Consider the following 27,077-nt stretch of genomic DNA (forward strand, 5'->3'; position numbering starts at 1 on the left):
AGCCGGTGATGTAAGATTTTCCACAGACCTTTTTACTGGCACATAACCTGAAGTTACTGCAACTTTCAGCTTCTATAAACCACAGACAAACAAAGATGGACGAGCGCCCGTGGCACCGGCATGTAAGCGAAACGTGTTTTGTTACTCTGCGCATGAGACAAATATTCCCCACTGGCCTGACGCTTCATAAAGTCTGCGTTCATGTTTTATGTTTTTCTTGTAAAACAGCCAGTGGAGCAACTGTCGTTAAACTGAATGTGCAGTAACTTTATCTTTACAGCCAATAAACAGACCCGTAACATACTTCTACGTATTCATGTTGGAGTAGAGAAATAGCACAGTTTTATATCAAATGTTTTCAATTGTACATTTTTGAGGAAGCAGCAGAGGCAACCTGCCTGACTTCATCGATGGAAGTACTAAAGGAAAATCCACTGGCTGTAAAAGTATCTATGACTTTGTTTGGCACCTTTTAATTGTACTTCACGTGCGGCATCCTTTTCCCAACACGATGATTCACAGCTTTAAGACTGGATTCTCATTTTGAACATTTATACAAGAATCAAGGTGCCAGAATCTCTAAGTAGCCTCAGTGTTCCTGTGTGGTAAATGTTAAAGGGACCGATAATATAGATTGTACAGCGTGTGAGGCAATAAGTGTCTATATGTGTTTGTTTAGTTTTTTAGTCATATGTTTTTTTGTTGTAGTTATTATTGTCATTTATGTAAAAAAAAGTGCACGTCTTGGGATGTAAGACACATTTCGGAGGAGCATTCTGGTAATAAAGTGTAATTTAATCTTATTCTATCTTATCTTATCTCATCTCATCAAAGGAATCCCAAAATGAAACAGGCACCTGTAAAAACTCTCACATATTTAGTCATAATTGCTCAAAATGTTGTTGCAGAAGAGTTCTAGGTTGTTCAAAATATAGTTTCATCATTTACACAAAAAGATGTAAAACTATAATATAGAGAATTTGGACAATTTACATTTGCCATTATTAAAAGTCTTTATATGCCTGTAAATCACTGAAGGTATGAATACAAAGACATTAATGAGACACTGTGAAAAAGCTTCTCTCAGCTTCTCTCTACATGAGGTCAATAAACATAACCCACAGGGTAAAATGAGAGTTATGCAGAAACGTACCCAGAGTGCGAGTGGAGACCAGAGAGCTGGTACAGGATGTCAATCTCCATAGGAGTGATTTGTCCAAACTTATTGGCGGCATGAACAAACTCCTCTACAAGACATCAAAGATGAGAGAAGATGAAATGATGCAAACAGGACATCAAAGCATCAAAGTCAAACAGGAAAGGTCAAGGTTAGCTACATCAGGTACATTTTACAGTGGGCTAGTATTAAATAGTATTTGCAAATACAGCTTCTTGGTCTTTTTAGTGTTACTGCAGATTCTTTAGGAGTTAACAGAAAAAATATTTAAAACCACAAAATCAATCCTGTATGGGTTTTACCTCCTTATGCTGTAGTGCACTCTCTATCTCTCTTTTATATGTGCTTTATATTCAGTTCTGTATAAAGCATCAGATGTTCTTTCTCAAAGGAAAATAAATGGTAGTTATTGAGGGAGAGAAAAGAGCCGGTGATTCACATCCTCCACAAAGATCTTCCTGTCAGGTCCATGGATTTCAATGTTCAGCTTCTCTGACCTCGATATCACTTCTCTGGGACTGACAGCTGACAGGTGAGTTTTTGCATTTACACCCACCCATCTTATATAAGAATTAATAATAACAAGAATTATTTGCAAGTACTATTTGTCCATAGTCTTCTCTCTCTGCACGGAGACAAAACTATGGAGCGAGAGTAAAGGAACAGACTGAATGGGAAACACAATTAGGAGCAGACGTGACTGACAGTGCGACCATCAGTCACAGATCTACACGTGAGGGGGGATCTGATTACCAGGTTAGAAATGTTTTTATTTACCTTAGTAATTTAGCACTACAGTTAATGCTCCCTGTGTGCTCACTCACACCACTCTGTCAAGAAAGTTGAAATGTGATCGGACAGCGACATGAAATGCACACATGACTGTTTCATTGATGTCAAGAGGACCCTCCTGTGTGTGGCGGGGGGGTACCTTTGGTAAGGAGTACGTCTCTGTGCGTGCCGGCGAGGGTGCTGTAAATCTTGCGGACAAGCTCCATGTTGTTGAGGAGGGCATTGAAGGCGTTGAAGTAGGAGAAGCTCACCATGTGGGAGGTGCTGCCTCCTGCAGCCTGGAGAAAGATCCAGAATCTGTCATTCCTGCTGTACAGGTGGATTTGATTCTGTTGTATTCTTTGTGTTAGGATGTCTTTTCCTTATGCTTCCTGCCCACTTCCTCTAACCCCCTTGTTAGTCCATGTTTGGTGTGTGTCTGGTTCTTGTTTTCCCTCTAATTCATATGAACACCTGAGCCACACCATCGACTCTACAACCTGAAGCAGTCACGCTTCATCCACATCTGATGACCTCAGACACACTGAGTGGTAGACATGCTATGGCTGCTTCTTTATCTCTGAACTTTGAACTAAATTTCTCTTCTACAACTCAAGTCGGAAAAACTACTTGGAAGGGTGTTGAAACTCAAATTTAGAATCAGCTCTAAATAGAAGTTTTTAATGTCAACTTGTGAAACGTTTCACTTTTGTCATGTCCATTTATCACCAACACCTAACACCAGTCTTTTTAGTCAATACAGATGTTTTTCTTAATGATTAACATGCATATGTTTTAAATTATTTATATTTATAGTTATTTATACTTTATAAATATCATCTTATTTTGATATACCTGTCACACCTGATCCCTTTTCTTTCCTCTTCAATTATTATACAATTATAGCAAAGCGGTATCATGGTGTTGTTTAAACTCTTTTAACAGCGTCCATGTTTTTTACACATTCTAACTTCAAAGCACATGAACACACCGAAGTCGGAACAACGACTTCACAACTTGGTAAATGGGAGCTCTGTCTGGACAACTTAAGTTTTGACTCTGGAAACTGGATCCTTGGAACCATCACCTGTACCAGAAGTTAAGACCTGACCATCAGTCAACCTGTTCATATTCTGAGTCTTGTTATCAGTTTTCTTCCATATTAAACGACTTTAAACTCATTTTGGCTCCACTTCCTGGTTTATGCATCGAAGAGTTCAGCCTTACATGACAGCAGCTCAACGTAGATGCCCGGGCAATCGCTCAATCCAAATCTCTAATGCTTCTAAAAATCAGAAAACTCACTGAGACCAGATTCTCCTCCACAAACGGCGTCAGCATGTGGTGTCTTATGGTGGCCATGATGTCGCTGAAGTCCAAGGCAGTGATGGTGCCACTTTTGTTCTTGTCTTTCTGTGCAAAGGCCTGGCGGGCATGCTCCAACTGTAGCTCCTGCAGCGACACACACACACACACACACACACACACACACACACACACACACACACACACACACACACACACACACACACACACACACACACACACACACACACACACACACACACACACACACACACACAGAAGACACACAAAAGCCATTAGCTGACAAAAGAACTGTTACTGTGATGAGGACCATCGCATTACAAGTGAGCGGAGAGATGGAACTTTTGAGGGAGAACATATAATAATGTCAGCGACGGACAGATGTGAGAGTCATCAGATATGACAGTGTCAGACGCTGGCGTTTGTAATCACCACTGTCTCTCTGGAGACTAATGGAAACCATGTCCAGAGAAGTCTGATCCCGGAGCCGAGCCGAGGTGGCCGGCAGGTGTGTCTGCAGGAAGATGATTCGATGTGACAACCGTGCAATCAGAAGGGGATGCAGGGGGAGGCTGACCCCGGGTCAGTGTCTGCTGCCGAGGCTCATCGCACAGAGGATCACAGAGCAACATGGCTGCAGTATTTAGCTGTTACTTCATCTTTACACTCGGGTTCTGATAACCTAATCAGTGGATTGTTGCTGGAGATTAATTCTCACAATGTTTGCTGATTATGTTGCTGATGACACTTTGTTGTCTCACGAAGCTTAAAAATCTTCTCCCACGTCTGCTCTCACTGAAGTTTCAAGTCCAGTCATAAGCTGCGACAGCCATGTGGTGGCAGAGCCCAGACTCTAAACTTTAGAGTCTGGGCTCTGCCACCACAGAGTCTAAACAGTCAAACCTACGCACAGACTTTTACTTCGGTGAATATTAAGTAATACTCAATACGTGCTTGGACATGACAGAAAAACAAGTCAATGACAATGACAGATGTAAATTAAATCCTGCACACATAAGGGTCTTGGTGTAGTGGTGGGAAGTTGTAGTCAAGTATGATAAACCACAAAGTGCTCTGAGGGATCCCACACTGCAGTGGAGCCACAGCGCAGCCTGTCTTTACCCTGAGACCACCCAGCTTCTGCCTGAGACCACAACCCTCCACTCCAACCCAGGTTCCTCCCTGATCGCTCTGCTGCCACAGCATGGGCGGCATCGACCAATGAAGCAAAGCAACAACGCTAAGGGTCTGAGTGACGCACCGGGCTGCCGAAAACCGAGAGGGATGAAACAGTGAAGACGCAACACAGCTACAATATCTTAGGAGGTCATACACAGCATGAACTTCACTTTGCTTCATCTCCATTTGTCCTTGAGCAGGATGGATGGTTTCACATTTATTGATGCATACATATTTTCTAACGTTCTGAAATGATGTGTATGTTCTGTGGCACATCATGTGGCATTTACATACAAAACTGTTTAACTGTAGCTGCTGAGATTAATACATTTACACTGTACTATGTTTGTATGGAAAGAAAAACTATGTAACTCTTACTTCTATTTCACTTCCAATAACTAAGTGATGAGCAGCTGGTTATCTTAACAAAATAAAGGTTTTAACAGGGTTTATGTTCATTTCACTGCTGGAGCCACAGTCACCTTCTGAAATGAAAATAAGACAAAACAGAGAAGGAACAAGAAACTGACAAAATATAACATGTTGATTAATGATCTGTAGACAGTGTATTAGAGCCACTTAAAGGGGAAAAAATCGGAGATTTCGAGAATAAGGTTTTAATCTTACATGAATAAAGTCCCAATATTAGGATATGTGTCATTTTAAAGGGAAAATTTAAAAAGCCTGTAATAAATGGGGAATGTGGAGCATTTTGCCAATTAATGCTTTAGTATAAATTTCACAAATTACAAAACATTTAATCTTTCAGCACCACATCATCATACATATCAGGACCTTGGAAAGATTGTGTAAGAAACTGAGTCTATCCTGAAGAATGTAGCACACAGACGTACAGGAAATTGCCTCTTTTGTGGAGGTCTACTGTGAGGTTATCGTTGGTTACAGCTGTTTGCTGTAAACAACAACTAATCACTTCTTGAGAAACTAGGGTTTTTTCAAGAAGCGACTATATTGATTCAATATTTTGGACCCAGAAGGAGTGGAACCAAATTACTACTTTATTTTCACAATATAGCATTTTTTTCATTTTTGAAATATTACGATTTTTGTCTCGTAATCTCAGATTTTTTTCTTCAGAGTTGAACCTAATACTCCCTAAGAATCAGACTGTTTCCCCTCATGTTGAGCAAAGATAACCAGCTGCTTCTTAATTGAGGTCAATCTTCTCATCTGACACTTGGCCAGAATCAGAATCATCTTATTTCCCAAAATATCAACGTGTTCTGGTCACTGTCTCTACTGGACTGGTGTTTTTGACACAAACCTGTAAAAACTGGGTGAACTCTGTGTAGCTGAGGTTCTTGTTTCTCTCGTGACCGAAATGCAGCTTGATGAACTCACAGTCCCAGCTGAAGGGAATGTGGTGATGAACCGTGGTCTGGCTGAAGATGTCACGTACATTCTCTGGAGGAGGGAGACACAGCAGCTTCAGCTTCAATATGAAGAGACAGATGGAAAAACATGCAAAGGTGCACCTGCTCTGTCCGTCTCATATCCTCATCCCATTTACCAAGAAGCTCGTTATAGCAGGGGAAAGAGTCCATTTGGACTGGGGAGCTGAATTTCTGTCTGACAGTCCTTTTACATTTTCAGGGTTCATCCAGGGTATTTTTCTGTATAAGCGCCGCTCTCAATTTCAGTCACCTTTATGGAAGCCCATTGCACAGACAGAGCATCGCAGCGGCTCCTTTGAATGACTCCGCATCTCTTGGTTTATGACATGCTGGTTTCATTTCTCTTCCTTTCAGACGGCGCTGGTAATAATGTGACGTTCCAAACAGCTCTCTTGCTGTCCTGCCTTTAGATGAGACTTTATAAAATACAAGCAGCTGGCATATGTAATGCTTTATAGAGGCCTGAAGCCCACAAAAGAAAAAAATGTGTCTCCTGCTGCATTCATGTACAACTCTCAACAGTAACAATAGCAGGTGCAACCCAGAAAAGTCAATGTTGCTGTAGAATAGTTTTTGTTTCTTTCCATCTGCGTGTTTTGTTATTATTAATCCAATGAAACTACATCAGGATACAGCTTAAAATACAGCTTAAAAAGTGCACGTGCCTGTAACTGGGGAAAACATCAGGCTCGGTCGGGTTCGGACATAAACATTTTTTAAAAGAATTAAATAATTCCTGTCTGGTTTGGGTCGGCCTCGGTTAGTTTTCTGTCTGGACAGATAATTGCTGAGAACCCCACACCAGCGTGCTGACATTAACCACCATGTACGTACCAAAGGAGATGTTTCCTGTGCCGTTCTTATCAAACAACTGAAAGGCAAGTATGAACAGGACGTCTGGGGCACATAGGACTGATTCAAAGGCCTGAAACTCCTGGAAAGAGATCAGTCTGTTTGGACAAGAAAGAGAGAGAGAGAGAGAGAGAGAGAGAGAGAGAGAGAGAGAGAGAGAGAGAGAGAGAGAGAGAGAGAGAGAGAGAGAGAGGGATCAACAAAATCTTAGTTGAATTGGCTAGAGAAGGAAAAAACAACAAAGCTAGTGACTGAGGTTAAGAACAACAGTCAAATGCACTGATGTAATATCAGCTGTGGTTTTTATCTGAGCTTTTGAGTTAATTCATGACCTCAAAGTGCATTTAGTGGCTGTTTCATCATATCACAGGATCTCTGTGAACAAATGCAGCTGTGCAGGACATTGCAGATGTTAACATTTTGATTTTTTCTTAGCACTTTAATTCATGTTGTCTAGAAAGTTAAGCTTCAAAGTTTATTCTATTGCATTTCATATTATATTATTATATATGTATATATCATTAGTAATAATTCAATTTTGAAGTTCATCCAACATGCAGATGTGTTTAGAAAATGAGGGAGCTTGAAAACCTATTAATCAGCTATTCTTCAACTTCTTATGAGACATTTAGGAGTTTAACTTCACTCCCATTAAAGGTGAACATACTTCCAATTATAAAGAGGCACTTCCGATATATTTTATTTTATTATCAATCATCAGGTGTAGAAGTGGCTGATAAAGTTGGCAATGTGTTTACTCTGCAAATATGACTGGGATTAATCCTTGACAGGCTGTTCAGCATCTGCAACAACTGATGTTATTTGATGGTGCACTGACAGCTCCCACTGAATCGGCCTTAAAGTGAAAAATGCTGTGACAAACGGGGTATTAGAACAACACTGGGGATTTACATATCTCAGGATAATAGAAGACGCTCCACAGTAACCTCCCCGTAGGCACTCACCCATCTTTGGTGGTGTCGACCACTCCGGCTATCAGCTCCACAGTTTTGGGGTTGTGTTGAGGCTGTGTGTGCAGACCCAGGTAGCTCTGTACAAAGTCCCTGGGGGTCATGTAATGCTCCCCATCCTCCACCACACTGGCATACTGCAGAGGAGACACACAGAGAGCTGTGAATGATGCGCATGGACCTTACACATGTGGATTTGAATAAAGAAATTCCTTTGTGTGCATAGAAAGAAAACGATGTGGTGATCGAATACAATGAATGAAGGAGAGACAAAATAACAACCACTAGTTGATAAATCAACAAGTCTGTCTTTCTATAGCTCTCTCCATTGGTGTCTCTTTTCTCTGTGCTTACTTTTCTAAACCAGCACAAATGGTTTCTAGTTTCCTGGCCCTACATGATAGACCTATTTTAAAAATATACAAAGCTACGCTACACAAGTATTGAAAAGCCTCAGTCTTTTTCTTTTAATAGTCAAAGGACGACTATTGAAGACAAAGACTGATGCTTTATGTACAGCAGAGAACCATATACATGTAACTATCAGAAACTGAGATATACAATTGCATTTAAACATCACTAGAATTGCACTCAGTAGAGCGCATCCCTCTGCAAAGGGCCAACGGATATCAGTCACCGAAATCTGGGAAATGTAAAAAAAAAGCCCTATCTCGCAATGTTAAAGAAAGTGAAAAATAAAAGTCCTGAATCCATCTGCTGATCAGGATCTACACCAACATTTACAGTAATGGGTCCTTCCCTGGCCTATACCACATAATTCCACCAAGTTTTGTGGAAATTCATCCTATAATTTTTGCATAATCGTTCTAAATAACAGACAAACGCAGATGAAAACATAACCTTCATGGCACAGATAAAAATATCTGACATACGACTACAATGTAAATGAGGCACACTATGTTATTAACTGTCATTACCATGTTCGGCAGACAGGAACATTTAATATGAAGTTGCTTTAAAATGTGTCTGGGGAAGAGTGTACACAGTTTTAACCTTTTCTTATCCACAGAAGTACAAGCTGTCTCATACAGGAACCTGGAACCTGCCCATAAGGCCTCAATACCGAAAATCCAAAGGCGCAATATAATATACAATATATCTTTTATATCGAGATATTGGGGAATGTTTATTTTTGGATAATCTATTGAAATAAATGCCTGAAAATTCAAGGCACATTAGTTCTGTAAAACTAATATTACTATAAATCTAAATTACTACAATCTGTTTGTCCACTGATAAGTTCCTAGGGAGGTATTTGGGGGTTCTTGTGATTGCTCAACGGCACTTCAGACACAGCTGAGAGGTGCTATTTCACGTTCAGCATCCAAATTAATCCTGCCTGTCTGGTGGTTGAACCTTGGATCACCAGCCCACTTTAAGGTCACCAATACCAGAAATTGAAAGAAGCAATATGGATAAAAATGTCTATCATGTCACAATATTGATATATATTGTGATGCAGCACATATGTGCATAGCGTCAGATAAGGAATGTTTATTTTTGGTGAATCTGTTGAAATAAATGCCTAAAAATCATTCTTTGGAAGAGGTCTTAAACAACCTCGACATATGTTTACAGAAAAATCTTGCCCAAATTGAACATGAATTGATAAATGTTAAGCCAGAGCGACAATAAACCAATAATAATCACCTTGTAACTGTCCCTGACTGAAGCAAAACAAGTGTGCCTAATGCAGCAGTGTATAGCCTGAGGTCACAGTCAGGCTTTAAGAAGTAAGGTCATTTTTAGAGCCTGCTTGGATTTCAAGTTGGAACAGAGATAGCTCTGGAAACACAAGCGCCACATGAACTGGCAGCAGAAAGGCCACACTCGTGGGTGTGAGCCAAGCTCGGATAGAGAGAGCATGACACAAACAAAGACGGGAGTGTGGGAGGGGGACCTTCACGCCAAGTGTTTTCAAGGCGACAATTCAACACACTCCGCTGAATTAATGTTTTAAGTGAAAATTTTAATTCCGAGCAATTTATTGCCACATTTCTCCGTGGCATGATTGTGTAGCCATTCACCCTCACAGTAGGCCTCAAGTAGTTCTTAATCAAATTATACAGGCAGTCGGAACGAGCCTTCAGTAATTAACTCTTCCACCTGAATATGCATCAGGAATTATGCAGCTCACTCACAGCCCAGTCAAGAGATGTGGAGGGACCACAGTTTGTGACTCGGAGTCATTACTTACAAGTTTATACCCGGAGCAAAACGTGTGGATTAACACACACCCAACACACAAATATCACGGTTTTATATCTTTGACAGAGCTTGAGGAGAAAGTCATTGACATCCTGATGATCAAAACACACTGGAAACACACACATGAAGTCAGAGCAGGGGGAGACTCTCTGTTGAAGCAAATCCCAAATTAGTCCAAGCATTTGTGTGACCTTTACTGAACTATGTATCCCAATGGACACCGCACAGAAACTACCACCGACTGCAGCACAGAAGTTACACTTGTAACACACAGTAATACACAGTAATACACATTAATACACAGTAATACACAGTAATACACAGTAATACACAAATGTCTTGTGTGCAAACATTTTCTTTTCTGTGTCTTACCTTATGAAAAATAGTCTTCAAATCATGGGGGTCAGCCCTTTTTGTTACTTGCACCTGCAACACACACAAGTTAGAAGAGTCAGAATTGCATGCAGACCTCAGCAGGACACTTCAGCCACACGTTCAATCCCCTGATCAATAAATCTGAAGTTTACACTGTCACAGTTCAAGCTCTGATCTTAACAGAGCCCAGCAGGGATCGATCCAAACGACTGTGACAACACCCTGCATGAGGAAGCAACCGAGCTGCGATCCACTGCGAAACCCCATCTCTAACCTCATGTCTCTGACACACACATGCAACAGAGGAAACACATCTCAGCTGAGTGTGTGAGGCCGGTGCAGATGCGCCTGTGTAAAGATGCAGGATTCAGATAAACAAAGAGGGAAACTCCGCTGCATCTTGTTTTTTTTCCGCCGGAGGCTCTAAAGCCACGAGTCCGCCCGGAAACGGTCTCCTCTCCTCAGCATCCACCAGCGGCTCCGCCTCATCTTTACTGTGTTTAAAGTTAAAGTCAGATAAGAAACAGATTGACGGAGTCACCTTGACCGCCATGCTGGCTGTGACGTCAGCTGCAGAGGACTGGCGCAGGCGCTGGGCATCGGGAAGACACACACACACACTCACACACAGTCACACACAGTCACACACACGCTGAAATATATTTAGACAAGCATTGTCCTTTTCTGTCTTCAAGGCGGTGAGTGTGTTCATTAAGGAGGGCGAGTGTGTGTGTGTGTGTGCGTGCGTGCGTTTCTGGAGAAAGTTGGTCTGCAAATGTGCATTTCCTGTCTGCCCGGGTCACGCGAGGTAACCGTTCATTGAGCTGCTCTGATTCAGCATGTTGACAATATGCAGAAATATATATATATTATATATATATTTACAATCATACATATTGAGTAAGGTACAGAGATATACAGTATATTGTACTATATGCTACAATATATTCAGTCACATATAATATACAGCAACATTCACTGTAACATATGCAAAAATATATACAATATCATATTCAGCAGTATATACAATAATATAGAATATATATAAACATTAATATGTACAGCAATATGTAGTAAAATATACAGGAACATATGCAGGAATATGCACCGCAACATCTACTGTAATATATACAGCAACATATGTAGTATCATACAGCAACATAAACAGATATCTATACAGTAACATATGCAGCAACATATCTAGTAATATACACAGCAACCTGTACTGTAATATTTACAGCAACATATATAGAACTATATACATCAACATATGTAGTAATATATGTAGTAACATACAGAAACATATACAGTAAAATGTGTACTCAGATATAATAACTCAATAATTCAGACACACATAACAAACCGCTTTAGCACATCAGCATTCTATCTTCTCATTCCCTGCAGTTGCAGAACAGAAGTCTAAACGACTGTAGTTTGAAGTTCAGAGATCAAGCAGCATGTTCTGACTCCATGCGGACACAAGTTGTTGCCCAAGGATTGTAAAGGTATGTTATTGTTCAGGAAGGGGATAATCTAGTGATGACAGTGTAGTAGAGGTAAAATTACAGTGGCTTAAATATGATGGGGTAGATCATTCATTGGTGCTTCTGCAGGACAGAATAGCTGAGGCTTGGATGATAGCACAGCATTACCAGAGCTCAGAGGGATGCTCACAATTGCACATTCCCCCAGAGATTCAATTTCTGCCCATTTTGCTGAGATAAAGCTTTACTGTAACCCAAAGGAAGAAGTAAATTTTTTTCTTACCAACTATTATCAAAAATGAGTTTTTTATCCCACATTTGCATCACAGTAATCAGAGCTACTTTTTCTACTAATAACAGGGAAGAAATTAAAAAAAAATGGTATTTCAGTTAAACACCAAAACTTCACTGCTTTCACTCAGCAAACACAAAACAGTAACCAATGGCATTCAAGTTTGTTATCCTGTATTTTAGTTGATAATTGTAACAGTAAAATAACCTTGTCTTTCTTTCCATGATCTTAATGTGTCTTGATATGTATTTTTCATCTCTAATATGGTTAGTGTTAGCTTACTAATGCTAATTACATACTATGCGTGTAACAGGCTTCTTTGACTCAATATCATCTTTGGCAATTATGTATTTCATATTTTTTGAGTACCAAGAGAGTGTGTGTGGGGGGGGGGGGAATGGCTGGAAGTTTTTTCTAAACTATCAACACCTTCATAGCATTTATTATAGAAGTTACTTATCGGCCATTGTAGAAGGATATATTCACTAATATTAGCCTTTGTATTAAAACAACAAGTTCACTAAATGACTAGATGACAAAACTTTGGACTGTGGAAAATTGTTTCTTAGTTGTTTTACTGGGAAAATTGTTATTTGCGGTCCTAAATTTTTGTGTGTAAATTTATTTAATCATTATTTGTTGATTTTTATAAATGTTATTCCATACATACATCCCGGTTTTATTCACACTTAAGAGTTAATATGTGGCAAAATCTTGAAATCTACAAGCGCCATTAAAAAAAAACTACATCCTGTTTCCGCGGAAACACGAGGACCCGGAAGTGGTTCCGATTCCGCGGGTCTTTTGGGACAACAGAGCTCCGTAGTACACAGAGAGCAGAAATGGCGGGTAAGCAGCTAAATGCGTCCACGCCTTTATTGTCCTGTCTGTGCTTTAATGTGTTTTCACAGACCACTCTGCGTCAGTCCTGCTTTAACACCGCTGGTAGTTGTGAATCGCGTTGTGCTCTGTCCAGCGAGCTAAGCTAGCTAACGCTGCAATGACAGCAATGGGGGCCTGCCTGCTAACAACAGTAGCATGCTAGCAGGCTGCCATGGCGTGTATTGTGTTCATGTGTTTGTGTAACGCTTGGGTTTCAAGTTGAATGTGTGTTTCAATCACTCGGCGTGTGCTCAGTGATGTTAATGTGCGAGTCAATGTGTTTTCTCACACGACACATTGCTAATATACTGAGCTAACAGCTGATGCTACCTCATCTGACACAAACACCTGACTCCTTATTATTCCAGCACATTTGGGTGTTAATCCTGACAGATATTAAGTTTGAGAGGAGGGCACTCAAAGCTATCTATCTATCTATCTATCTATCTATCTATCTATCTATCTGTCTGTCCATCTATCCATCTATCTATCCATCTATCCATCTATCTGTCTGTCTATCTATCTATCTGTCTGTCCATCTATCCATCTATCTATCTATCTATCCATCTATCCATCTATCTATCTGTCTATCTATCTATCTGTCTGTCCATCTATCTATCTATCTATCTATCTATCCTTCTATTTGTCTGTCTATCCATCCATCTATCTATCTGAGGCACATCAGTGTATTCTGTGTTACTCAGTGAAAAGCACAGATGAGGCCAATGCAACAAGTTTATGACTATTGGAGTTTCAGGTGATCACCAAAAAAACAAGACCGTGGCTATATTGACAGTTTATAAATCAATTCTGCTGTTATTTATCAACAGAAACGACAAACATCCAGTGGCTCCAGCTTCTTTAATCTGAGGATTTGCTTTATGTCAATGTAAAGTGATTGTCTACTGTTGTTCAGACCCAACCAACATTTGATAATAGGACATAAAACTGGCTAAACAAGGTGGACTGAATATTTTAGCCATTTTTATGGACAAAATAATTAATTTAGAGTATAACCAGCTCATTGTCAAAAATGAAAGGAAAAAAAAACATCAGCCCAAGGTGACAGTAGAGATTGTTGATAATATCATCCATGGGGTCATTGTAATCCCTGATCCCTAAACAAAACCTATATCAGGTCCTATTTAAATCAGGTTGAATCTTCACTATTGTATGAATAATTTCTTATACCAAAGGCATTTATGTCTCTACCGCCAGTCTTCGGCAGAGTTTTGATTTATAGAGTCTAAACACAGCTATATTTCTTGATCCTGTTCATTAAAGGATTATGTCCAACTAGTCAAGGGTTTCAATGCCATAAGCTGCTGATATTAAAGTAAATGTTGTAAACTGTATCACTGGTACTGTGTGGCATGAAACAGACAGTTAAATTGGGCTGCTGCTGACAACTATTCTCATTATCAGTTAATCTCTAGATTATTTTCTAGAGTAATTTTTTTTCCAAAGCACTGTATAGTTTCTCTCGTTTTGCTTTAACAACCGTCCTAACTCCAAAAATTTTCATTTCACTATCATGTATGAAAATGGAAAACATCAAATTCCCAGAATTAAAATTGGGGAGTGGACCAGCAAATAAATGCATCTTTTATTATAAAGAGTTGCCTTTAGCCTCAGCATACCCGCACGTTCGGCCTGTATCGTTGATTACAAAGTTAAAAGACTTGATGATGCTTAGGTGAACAACTGAAGTCACCTGCTAACATCTAATGGTAGTTGGTTACTTAAATTGTGCAGAAGACCTTCAAACGTACAAAGGATATTCACCATCTTGTCCTATGTTCTAAGATTTGTCATAAAGGTATCAATTAATTGACTGATCATTGCAGCTGTTTGAGATAATATGGAGACATAGAAAGTGGGTCCTTTCAAACAACTAATAAAAAAAACTTTGATTCCTCAGCTGTAAATACCATGGAGAAAAAACTGGCGGAATACAAGTGTGACACCAATGAAGCCATCTGTTTGAAGCTTGGTATGTTAGTGTTTTTCTATATTTCATATGTTTTGTAAAATATATAATATTGTTATATGAGTAAAATGACAGCGTTTTAATTAACTGCGCCTCATCTTCTTTCCTGTCAGTTCGCTTTCCTGAAGATGTTGAAGATGATGGCACCACATTCCACCCAGAGTACAGCCACCAAATCTTTGGAGACGAGTGAGTATTTCTTTTTTTATAATGATGTAACTTTTTATATTGATAGAGAAACAAAGCACCGTGCAAAAAAAGAAATCTCGTCACATAGCTTATATTTCCCTAACTTAATTTCTGTAGTTGATGCACAGACATTATTTTGATGTGTTTCTTACTCATTGTGCTCTTGATAAGAGTGAATACCCATATTTCCCTGGGCTCAAATTAGGGTCAAACCACTTTTGCGCTTGTAAAGTAATGTTTACAAATGTTTATTTACATTTACAGACATTTTAATTGTTTGTGAACATTATTTTACAAGCTACTTTACAATCTCTTTGACCCTCATTTAAATCCATATATTTCACACAATGTCACACTATTCCTTTACAGATTTGTACATGCTTCATAAATGAAAAGGCAGACTCATCAAAAACAGACTTGATTTCCCTCAGCAACCTTTAAAACATGTGCTTTTCTCTGTAACCCCATGGATTTGACAGAATTTTCCATTTCTTTAATTATATTAACAGAAAACATAATCCCCAGATCTGACCTGTCAACGCTACAGCTTTTCTGTTTTCACATATGTTTCATCCATCATGAATTATTCTTATATTTTATTTTCATATTTCTTCTTAGGCCTTTAGTATTGAGAGCTTTTAAATAACAAACCTGCCTCTACATTATTATATTTTATCCTCTTTTCTGACATGATGTGAAGTATGTTGTGTCAGCGAACACGTGGCCTGTCTTTCAAGTTTATTCACTTTATTGTCCTAATATGTGAGGCGTTGTTATTGATCCTGACATTGTTGTTGGCAGTGACACCTGTGTCTGTGTGTAGGCTTACAGCAGCATTTTGTTACGCTCCAAATTGCATTTCCAAATTAGTCAGAACTAGGATTGGTTATTTTTGCTCTTGCTGCAATCAGCTCAAAGGGAACTCACTAATTAGGGCATTAATTATTTCAGCGAGCGTAATTGCTAGTAAAGCTCAATCACACATGGCATAATGATGAAATCTATTTTGCTATAAACTGCCAGCGATGTGGTGAAGGGAACAATGCAACATGTCTGAAATACAGTCCATGGCCAGACCTACAACAAACATTGGTCATCCACTCAATGGTTATTAAATTTTGTTGAATAAGAATAGTCAGATGTTTTTGTCCTCCAAGTATTTCATGAACCAGCTGTTTTATCATTTTGTCTTTGAAGATTGTTGCATGTTTAACCTCACAAGGTTTCTAAACAATGTCAATCACCTTTTCTGCAGTGAGGTCGCTTTCGGATACAAAGGTCTTCAGATACAGCTCTTCTACACGGCCGGAAACCTGAGCACCATCTTCAAAGTGAAATACTCCTCAAAAGTTACTGAGACTTTTGAGTGTGTGGAGGTAGGACATGCTTTTCTTTATAATTTAGAGGCTGTCGTCTCGCTTCATTTTTTTACAACTGGAAAACTAATTGCATAGCGACAGATGACCAAAGTCAACCATCTAGCAGCTGAAGACCAAAATATTTTGCACAAGAGTTGACTGAGCAAATTAAAGCTTAACAGTGGGTGAATGTTGGGCGCTTGTCATCATCAATCATCCAGTGGCTGATAACACGAATCCAGTGGGATGCTGATGTTGCTCTTGGTTTGCTGCATGTAAAAAAACACTTGTTTACTATGAGCAATTCCAAATATACCAATCAGGGAGGATACAAGACGTTTTATATCTTGAGACAAATTGAAAATAGGATGGCCAAGCTGTCGTCTGTTTGAGGAAGATGCTTGTGATGGAGGCCATCATGAGGTCTGTGAACTCTGAAGGGGCCTATATAGTTGCTGAAGGAGTTTCCCAAAATACAAGATGAGACCAAATCGGATCTTTTTGGGCAGCATAGTAAACATATTTTGCATAAACTAAACACTTTACATCAGCAGAAACACACCTACCCCACAGTAAAGCCTGGTGGTGGCAGCCTCATCCTGTGGGGATTCTTTTCTGCAACAGGCTCTGGATGATTTGAAACCTGTTGTAAAAGAAAGTTAGGACAAAAAAAACCAATCTCTTTATTAGTTTTGCACAGACGTTGGTAACACTGACAAATTGACAGCAATAACCAAGCTCATTCCAACCCACCCACACCCGAGAGGCATTTCTAACAACTGATGATGGAGAATAGACTTAATATGAGTAACATGTGTATCAATATCATTTTCACTGTCAAAACAGCCCTCTTACCTCCACCATGTTTCACTATTGAAAAATGTTGTAAATTGTTGACCAAAAGTATTTTATGTATTTTAAATATAGTTGAGTAAATGTTACTTTTCAATACCTGATGTCATGTATAATTTTGTGTTTATTAATCCAACTAACTTTGACAGACAAACACCTGTTAGTTTTTACTGGCAGTGCGATCACTTATTTTTAGTTAGTCCTCTGGTCTTTTGTATTCACTTTGTGGTAGTTTCTTGTTTCTTCACTTGCTGAAGTAACTCGTGCCCTCTCTGGGGGGTGATATTATTCCCGTCAGAAATCTCCTGTTTTGTTAGACTAAATCTCATCCCACCACGGTCCCCTGTGTCCGCGGACACTAATCCTACTCCTCCCCGTCGGAAGAGAAGGGTTTTAAATGGTTTCGTACGTGGGGTCTTACATGAGACATTGATTTTTTTCAGAGGTTTGTGTGATTGAATCAGCAGGAGGAGTAATGTGACACGGCTGGATGTCTTGTATATACATTTCCAGGAGGGAATTGTTGTTGAAGGCATCAACGATGAAGAAAAACCTTTGAGGGTGAATTTCTGTAAACTGATTTAGATTCCACTTTTTTAAACGGAGACACCCGGTTCATATATTGATTACTTTATTGATTAATCGGTCAGTTAATGGCTCTGTAGTTTCAGTGTTCCTGTGAGAGAGAGCATTGCTTGGTATGTACAACTTTTTTTCTAGTTGCCAGACCGAAGAATTTACATATCAACAGCCAGTATTTGGACAAAAACGGACAGTTAAGCGAAATACTTGTCCTGGTTCCTCCGGCACAAGAGGCCACTGGCTGCTTTGAATATTTCGTGAAACAGTCAATGCAGAAAACGTGCAAGAATTAGCCAGGGCCCCTATTGAGGTCAGATGATTGAGCCCAGGGACATCTGTCCTGTGTGGAGACGGCAGGGGGCCCAATACTGGACAATGTGGACTTCAACTGGTGGAAGTGGGAGCAGGATTTGATATTTCTGTGGATGCACTCAGATTACGAATTAGCCCATATAAAGTTGATGGTGCTGCCTGATCCGGGAGTGATGAGCACCACATCACTCATCTCTGGCAACTCCAAAATAAAGAAGGAACCCAATTTACTGATTTTAAACATAAAGAGAGCCATTAGACTTTTTTTAGGAACATAGTTTGAAGCTGATATTCAAACCGAAACGCGATGGCTACCTCACTGTCTCTCTGCGCCGCTACTGCTTCACTGTTGAGCGTTGACCCCTGAGTGTTCACCTTGTTAAGGGTTTGAGTGCAGCTGGTGTAGAGGCAGGGAGCGAGGGAGCAGCAGAGTTCAGGCTGCGTCTGAAGAGTGTTTGTCTCTGAGTGTGCGTGGATGGTCGGGGTGCGGTGCAGCTGGTGAGAGAAGAGAAGCGAGGGGAGGCAGAGATTGGAGTTTATGCAGCTGCCATGTCGATACGAGACGATAATCAAATATCACCTTGTTTCCTTTAAATCAGTCGAAAACACGTATGACTGCACCTCTCATAGAAAATGCTGATCTTAGTGCCGGAGCCTTTGTGGTGTTTGTCGTGGTTATATGCAGATGTACAAACATGTTTCAAATTTAAAATCGATACTCTACAATTAATTTAATTAGCGAACAGCGATTACTGTAAATCTTGATAGTGGTTTGGTCTTTGAAGTCGATTAAAGCAAGGAAATAATACCAACACAACAAATTAGATAGTTTGATGTCCCTTTGTTCTTTTTGTTGGAAATCAAAGACATTAACAAAGTGTTCTGAAGGGAGATTGTTAAGTTATATTCATGCCAAACTAAGGCATCTATTCTGGAAGGCTGTGCAATTTAGTGTCTAGTATGTAGGAGAGTGGCCGGGACAAAGGGACTTGTTTGTCCATGGCCTTTTAAGTACGCTCCTTGTTCCTTAGAAATGTGGCTGAACAATTACAATGGTTAAGAGGCATTCAGCTGCAGGTGCATTACTTCCAGTTAGATATTAGCTGATGTCTGAAAGGGGGGAATTAGCAGTATGTTGTATTAGCCTTTTGTAGTGCATTTTGCTCAGACCGTCTTCATTTCCCAGTTTTCAATGCTGAGCAGCGAGGGTCTCTGTGCCGAAATAATGCCCATCACACATGTAAATGGTGTGAAAGGGCTGCTCAGCAAAGTGTTCTCATGTCAATCCTTGTGGAAATGGATACAATGCAAACATTACAGCTGAACTAACCACACGTTGCACTGAGTAAAAAGTCCAAGGGTAGGGCCCCTTTGTCTCTGAGGCTCTTTGAAAAACGCAGGGGCAAATTCATTTGATTGGGTTCACTTGGCAGGATTAGAGGAGAGGCCTCTATTATGGATGGCCCCAAAGGTTTGTTAAGTTGAGATCAATTCACAAGATTTTATTTCCCAGTGAGACGCAGAAATGCTTTTATTGTGGCAACTTCATCACATATTCATGGTTTAACATAAGTAGTAAATGTACTGATTTAAGTGGTCTTTTCACCGGGAGAGGGGGAGGAGGCTGCTGTGGTCTCTGCTCAGCTGACAGTTTTAATTGCCTAATGGTTTTCTTTTCATCACCACAAAACATCTAAGCTTCCACTGTTATTGTGCACCTTTTTTTTTGCAGACTTTCATAATTCAGTCAGTCATTTCTGTGAACATGAAATCAGTGTGTACAACACAGAATATATTTAAACACGTCTTAAGCTTTTTTTAGGCAGGAACTCCAGAAAATGTCTGGACAATTGGGTCTGGACTTTCTCCGGACTTTGTCTTTCACACATTATCAACGCAGGCCTTCATGCAGATCCGACACGATCACAACAACAGGAAAGTGTCCGGAACATTCAGGCGAGGGGTGGCACCTGGGTAGAGCATGCAGAAGGCAGGATATGACATATAAATTCCACTGCTGAAATCATGTGTTTTCTGTTTATAGCACAGCAACTCCGCCGTCGGTCCTCATCGCTAAAAGCTCTTGAATCTTGCTGTTTTCCATGTTGATATCTTTTTTCAGCTTCTTCTATGTATATGGCACCTTTTTTCAACCTGACATTTTTCAATTCTTTTAGTTTTCTCAGTTTTGCTCAAGTTTTAACTTAAGGGCTCATTTGGACAGAATCCAGAGTTTTTACTGGGGTCTGGCAGAAAAAGCTGTGCAGATTGTCTGCAGCCACTGACTTGGATATTTGTGTTCTCACATACAGCACCTCAGGATAATTTCAGGAAGTTCAGTGCACATCTGAACGCATCTTAACAAAGATATACCACTGTAGGTTGCCCCCTTTTTTAATCTTTTTCTTTATTTCTAAATTCATTCACATGACGTTATCCAGCCTGATGAGGTTGAAGGGAAGATCCGTGAAATCGTTCCCGCTGGATTCACCTGCAACACAGACGATTTCATCTCACTCCTGGAGAAGGAGGCCAATTTCAAGCCCTTCGGCACCCTGCTTCACACGTACACAGTCCACAGCGAGGAGGCCGGAGAACTCACGTACCAGATTCACAAGGTACGAACATCACTTACCGCCTGGCCTGCGTGATCAAGCAGTTTGGATTCTAAACATAGTTTTTAACTTTTTGTAGTAGTTGCAAATCAGACAGGACGGGTGAGATTTAACTCTTAACTGCCGCTTTGTGCCGTTTTGGCCCCAGGCTGATATCACCTGCCCAGGATTCCTAGAGTACCACGAGCGCCTGCAGACCTTCCTCATGTGGTTCATAGAGACGGCCAGCTTCATCGACCCAGACGACGATCGTTGGGACTTCTTTCTTGTGTGAGTGCCCTTCTTAATTGACATCAACCCCCCACCCCCCACCCCCCCACCACCACCACCCCTCTGGCACCCACCCCTATGCGAAGGCCTTTATTGTGTCATTGAAAAACAAAGCCCCCTTTTGAGGCGCTTGTGACCAATTACCCGGCCAGTTTGATTATATTTCCCCTGTAGTAGAATTGTTGATCAGGCAAGAGGCTTCCTTTGTGCCAAAAGCCCTTTTCAGATTTTTCAGGGGCAAGAGCTGAATTGAATACTGTTGTCTTTTGAAACACTGAACAATGTCTTAACAGTAAAAAGAGCCTCTGCCAGTGTTTTCTTTACCCTGGCACCTATTAATACCGACAATGGGCAAAATGGACTGAAGTGATTTTGAGGAGCTCAGTCCCTCCTCCAGTCCCTTCTCTTCCTCTAAGTTGCAGTACTCCAATTAAGTGCATAATGTATTCAGGCTGTAGCAGGTGTACCAATCGGGGCCTGGCTACTCTAACACGCTGACGTTGTGGGGGTGAAGGGCGGGCAGGGGAACACGCGGGCTAAAATGGTCACTGGATTGGGAGTGTGCCTGTAATTGACCTGTTTGCCTTTGTGTTTTCTCTGCAGATTTGAAAAGTACAATAAAGATGGGGAGACTCTCTACGCAACTGTTGGCTACATGACAGTTTATAATTACTACGTGTACCCAGACAAAACCCGACCACGTGTAAGGTAATTGCTGGGGCAGCACGTGCCGTCCCATTCTATTGTATGAAAAGGGAGTGGAAAATTATACATTTCTTTATCCTCTTCCCAAAGAGCCCAAATTACTGGCTTATATAGCCAAGCATTCAAGCAGATTTTGTTTCATTACCAAACCAGGGTGATTTGTATCTGAAAACAACTTTATAGATAAGCTTTTGATGTGATGTGATTTGATGCATTGATGGATCAGTATAACAATCTATTGTTTTCTGCTTTTAATCAAAGGACAACGACTCAGATGTCTCATAAATAAATTTTATGAGCGTTTAACTTGTTTCCTCATCGGTTTTGTTTGTTTCTCTTTCCACCCTTTAACTAAACAGCCAAATGTTGATCCTGCCTCCGTTCCAAGGAGAGGGTCATGGAGCTCAGCTCCTGGAGGCAGTGCACAGATTTTATTGCAGCCTGCCCAAAGTGCAAGACATCACAGGTGAGCGTCAATTTACATTTTTTTTCTAAATGCCATTTACTGTGTTGAAGGAGGCGTGGATAAACATTTAATCTGAGATCCTTGTGTCACCCAGGTCCATTGAGACAAGCTGGATCAAAATAGTTTGCATAGAGACGGAGGATGAATATCACAGGCAGATATTTATTAGTATTTAGCAGATATTTAGGTTTTCAGGTATTTAGACTTGGTGAAGGTATGAGCAGTACTTAATACTATTCTAGTTCTTCAATGTTTCCTCAAAGTAATTTGTTTTTTATTTTGTAATATGTCTGTAACTCTGTATACATACTGGCCACAATATCAGCAGTAATGTGTACTGAATTGCACCATGTGTCATGTAAATGATTTACAAACCATGAGAGCAACACAGTTAACACATTTAAATTGTATGATGTTTACAGCTGAAGATCCCTCTGAGAGCTACGTGAAGCTGAGAGACTACGTGTTGGTCAAACTTTGTCAGGGCCTGTCGTCCTTCGCCGTGGACAAGCTGCACCTGGGCTTCTCAGCTGACATGATCAAAGAGGCACAAGACAAGTCGAAAATCAACAAGGTGCCACATAAAGCTGCAACTCTACTCATTCTTTTTTATCAATTCATCTGTTTTCGATAAGTAGCTGAGTCTTTAAAATGTCATCATTATTTCCACTTGCTTGTTTTGTTCAACCTACAGTCCAAAACCGCTGATATACACTGATAAATCAGAAAAGCAACAAGTCATCACAGTTTAACAGTTGGAGCCAGCAAATGTTTGGCTTTTTTTCTTCTTGATACAGTAAATATATGATTATTTAATTATTGAATATTCTTGATTGTGTTGCTTTGAAACCTCACTTTATGAATGAGTGTAAGGCCAGCTGACCATGTTGGTTTCAAAATAAAGATTTAAATGTTTTTTTTTTCATATTTATATATTTAAGTTTGTTAATCTTTCTTCATAGTATTGCAGAAGTTCGACCATCCAAATGTAATTGTTACAAATTAGTTTTTCAGCTTTTCCATCAAGATTAATTTTCTTGTCATTTGGCAAAACAAGAACTTTCAGTATTATCTGTGTTTCAAAATTCCTATGTTTCACATCCTTGCCTTAAAATGCATTTTAATCTCATGTCGGTTTCTTAGCTGATTATCAAGCTCGGTGATATTAATAGAAAAGTTGTGGCTTTTCTTGAGAAAACTTTGCTCTTGGAACAGATGTGCAGATGCCTGATTTTATCATACGCCCTGAATAGATTTCCTGCAGCCATTGTGCAGGGACGTGTGGTAGCTTCCTGTTGAAACATACTGACATACATTTTTGTGGGTGATTTTCTTTCGACAGAAACATGCGAGGCGTGTCTACGAAATCCTGCGTCTTAGAGCCACAGACATGAGCGATGAAGAAAAAGCCAGAGATTACCGTTTGGAGGTGAAGAAGAGGCTATTTGGACCATACAGGGTGAGTATTCAATCGTCACAGCTTCAGACAGCATGTGAATGAAGAGGGGGTCAAATCTGGATGCGGTCTGAGATTCACAGTGAGAGATTTACTCATGTATTCAAATAAATGTGCACGTCAACCTGCCTGTGTCGCTGTCAAACAAGAATCCAGTCTTTTGTTAGCGAAACATTGCAGCTGCTCAGTGCAGGAAGCGAAGCGGCCCATGTACAGCACACTTACATGCTTACAGCTTCGTATTGTCACTCTTTATTATGTTACCCCTTTTAAAACAGCATAAAAATTAATCTTTAAGAATTGATCCTGTGAAAATTGATAGATTATTAGTGCCATATTGTTTCAGCCACAATAGGGCGCTCCTGGTGCCTGTGGTTCTGCGGCTGATGGAGCTTTTTTCTATTCAGGCACATGTCATTAGTCGGGATTTGCATTTCTTTGGGAGTAATAATTTTCATGAAAGTGTGTTTAAAGCACTTTGTCAAAAAGCTTCTACTATTCAGACTCCTGGAGCTTTACTATTGCTGCACATTTTGAACTTCACCGGGAAAACAGTGCAATTTTATTTAATCGCTTTTTTTTGTTATTTTCTCATATTTTTCTGCGAACGTTTTCTATTCAGACATGTAGTCAAACAGATTTATGATTGGCGAACAGAATATCATCATTTTTTATTCTGTTTCACCAGACTTGTTGGTGGGAAATACTGGTTAGGTCTGTGTGCACCAACATAACACCCTGCATCCTGTTTGCTCGTGACGTTTTATATTTTGAGCTGCTCGCCAAGACTTCACATACTGGCCATTAGAGAATTAGCTGTCAGTGGGGGAACCGCACGTCTCAAAAAAAAAAAGGGCAGAATCTGACATGGAAAAGACCTATGTGGTGGAGAAGGGAGCAGGAATTCCTTGGGAGAGTGGCAAGGAAAGATCTGGTGGCCAGATGCAGACCATTTTTCCTTCCCCGAGGAGATGCAGTGTGTTGTTAGCTGAATGGCAGAGACTGCTGCTCTGTGGATGTGAGGGACATTATACATTTTCTGCTCTTTCCCCCAATTCCCTGCTGACCATGTCTGCATGTGTATGCATACAAGCAGTAAATTGCACTGGACTGAATGAGCGTGTACACGTCCATCCATGTCAAGAACCTCTCAGCTCTTTACAAATGTTCATACCATTATCTACCGAGGTATAGGTTGTGAAGGATACATTTCTCTTCTACAAAGTATAGGGTAAAAAGTATAGGCCCTTGTTACTTATTATAAAGTGGTACCTACTCGTAAATGGGGAAAAAACACCTTTTTCACCTCATCTACCTTCTATCTACTAATTCCAGAAACCTCTGCCTGTATGTAGCTCTCATATTACGAGAACCATTCAGCTTATCGGCTTCACACTTGGCATGTGTATTGTTAAGGGCCCAGGGAGGTAAATGGTCTGTATATATAGCACTTTTCTAGTCTTGATCCCCCCCTCAAAGTGCTTTACAGTACAGTTTGCCATTCAAACCATTCACACACACCGACCTTCTGGTAGGAGGACATCCGCTCTACCCCTCAGCCACAGCCGCCCAGATTTTTTGTTGCAATTTGGTCATGTGATACGTTCAATAATCATCAAATTTGAAAAAACAGGCAGACAGGGCCTTGCAGTCAGTGCTGCTCCATAGACTATTTATAAAACACGTCCAGCATGCAAGCAATAAGAAATGAATATTGCAGGACTGTTCAAGGAGGGCTCACTAATATTAAGGATTCATTCTGAAGTAGCTCCACAGGTCAAGCAAACAGGCAGGTTTAGAACAGGCACTGCACCACTATTGTCAATTTGCAGATTTCTGTGCTACTGTAGTAAATAATCAATCTGACTCAACAACCTCATTGACGAGTGCCTGTGTTGTTTTATTTATTTATTTTACAGAAGAACCAGAGGGAGCTGGCAAAGATGAGGAAGTGCCTGCGGCCGGAAGAGCTGGTGTCCCACATGGGTCAGATGGACACTCAGACGCAGCACGAGGAGCTGGAGAAGAGTTATCAGGTTGTTGTTGAAGACTACAGGCGAATCATTGAGAGGCTCGCAACGCAGGCCTGATCACAACATGAGATGCTGCCGGCCCGGAGCCCACCCTCTCAACTTTCAGGTGCTGTGCCCTGTCTGTACAAAGCCCACATCATCACAGACTTTAGCTGCAACCAAGAGGAAGCTTTTCCTGATGTGACACAATCACTGTTTTAATTCAAGAGTGTTACAAATGTATAGTGACTGGTGTAGCAGTGATAGGTTCCAATGGAATACGCCCGTCTGTTTCCCAGCTGATGTTGGTACAGTAGTAGAGGAGAAGAGTGCAGCTGGAGGGTGAGACGTCCTGTTTGTCTCACGTGTTTAATCACATCGTGTGACATGTAATGAGAATATTTCACAGGTGATAGGACGTCCACCACCGTGCAGACAAACACGGCTTCTTCTCCATAATAGACATTTTTTACAAGATCTTTTGTTAAAACAATTCCCAATGTGTTTGAAGCACTTCAGACTGAAAATGTAAAAAAAAAATGGTTTTGTATATTCCTCGAATGGTCGGAGACTTGTTGACGAGAAGAAAATAAAACAGCAATTCTTGTTTTGTCATTTATGGTTTCGTTCATTTTAAGATTTTGAGAATATATTTGTACTAAATGTGGACACAATATTCAATACTGTCATAAAAAAAATACAGAATAATAAAAATAGGAGACAAACAAGGACAAAAGAAAAAGATGTTGGTTAACAATGTTGCTCTAGATTTTAGTGTGGAGGCAGTCAAAATACGAAGTATTAAAGAATATTGCTCGGTTTTGACGCGAAGATGTCGCTTGATGAAAATTCTGTTTTTACAGTTCATCCTCTGGGAACCATTAATGCCTTTACTGAATAGATTTAGAGCTTTGTAAATGAAAAAACAAAAGTCAACGTCATGATGGCAGTAGAGGAGAAGTCAGGCGATTGCCGAGTCAGGAGGGTTCATATTCTGTAGACCATGAACAAAATTCACAACAATAAAAGTTTGGTACAAAGTGATGGATTACCGGTGGACTCTAAGTTGATTAGATGACTGACAGACAATTTTTAATTCCCCTTTTCAGATAAATTAATTATTTTAATTCAGCAAGTAATCCAATAAATTCAAATTGTAGATGTTTCATATCGCTGCTACATTCTGCTTTTTATACAGAATAGCGAGGCTTATTTTCTCTAGCATTCCGGCCTATTCTCTTTTCCTCCCTAATCATGCACGATACTTAAACTGATTGAATGAAATTGCGCAGAAAACTGTAGAAACTCAACAGTTCA

General features: G+C 40.2%; 2 protein-coding genes across 4 annotated transcripts in view; one reads left to right on the forward strand and one right to left on the reverse strand.

The window, feature by feature from the left end:
• The window catches only part of LOC117755376 (calcium-binding mitochondrial carrier protein Aralar1-like), a 20,787-nt gene extending 9,880 nt beyond the window's left edge, over positions 1–10,907 (reverse strand). Inside the window, exons 1-8 of one of the 3 annotated variants that reach the window (XM_034575134.1) lie at positions 10,837–10,907; positions 10,293–10,346; positions 7,686–7,828; positions 6,703–6,818; positions 5,739–5,878; positions 3,254–3,400; positions 2,109–2,247; positions 1,154–1,247 (exon numbers count right to left, since the gene is read on the reverse strand). In XM_034575134.1, coding sequence (XP_034431025.1) covers positions 1,154–1,247; positions 2,109–2,247; positions 3,254–3,400; positions 5,739–5,878; positions 6,703–6,818; positions 7,686–7,828; positions 10,293–10,346; positions 10,837–10,848 — 845 coding nt within the window. In that variant the 5' untranslated portion in view covers positions 10,849–10,907. The other 2 variants (XM_034575136.1, XM_034575135.1) reach the window with 2 other exon arrangements.
• Positions 10,908–12,823: 1,916 nt separating this feature from the next.
• hat1 (histone acetyltransferase 1) lies at positions 12,824–26,375 on the forward strand (the record flags this gene model as incomplete). The annotated part of the gene is made up of 11 exons (XM_034574697.1): positions 12,824–12,920; positions 14,875–14,946; positions 15,057–15,132; positions 16,388–16,508; positions 20,678–20,854; positions 21,000–21,121; positions 21,725–21,829; positions 22,186–22,292; positions 22,715–22,866; positions 23,635–23,751; positions 25,668–26,375. Coding segments are annotated over 11 exons (1,317 nt in total), but the record flags the coding sequence as incomplete, so codon positions are not given.
• Positions 26,376–27,077: the final 702 nt, after the last annotated feature.

Source organism: Hippoglossus hippoglossus, chromosome 21 (genome assembly GCF_009819705.1).
Source record: "Hippoglossus hippoglossus isolate fHipHip1 chromosome 21, fHipHip1.pri, whole genome shotgun sequence".
Taxonomy (NCBI): Eukaryota; Metazoa; Chordata; class Actinopteri; order Pleuronectiformes; family Pleuronectidae; genus Hippoglossus; species Hippoglossus hippoglossus.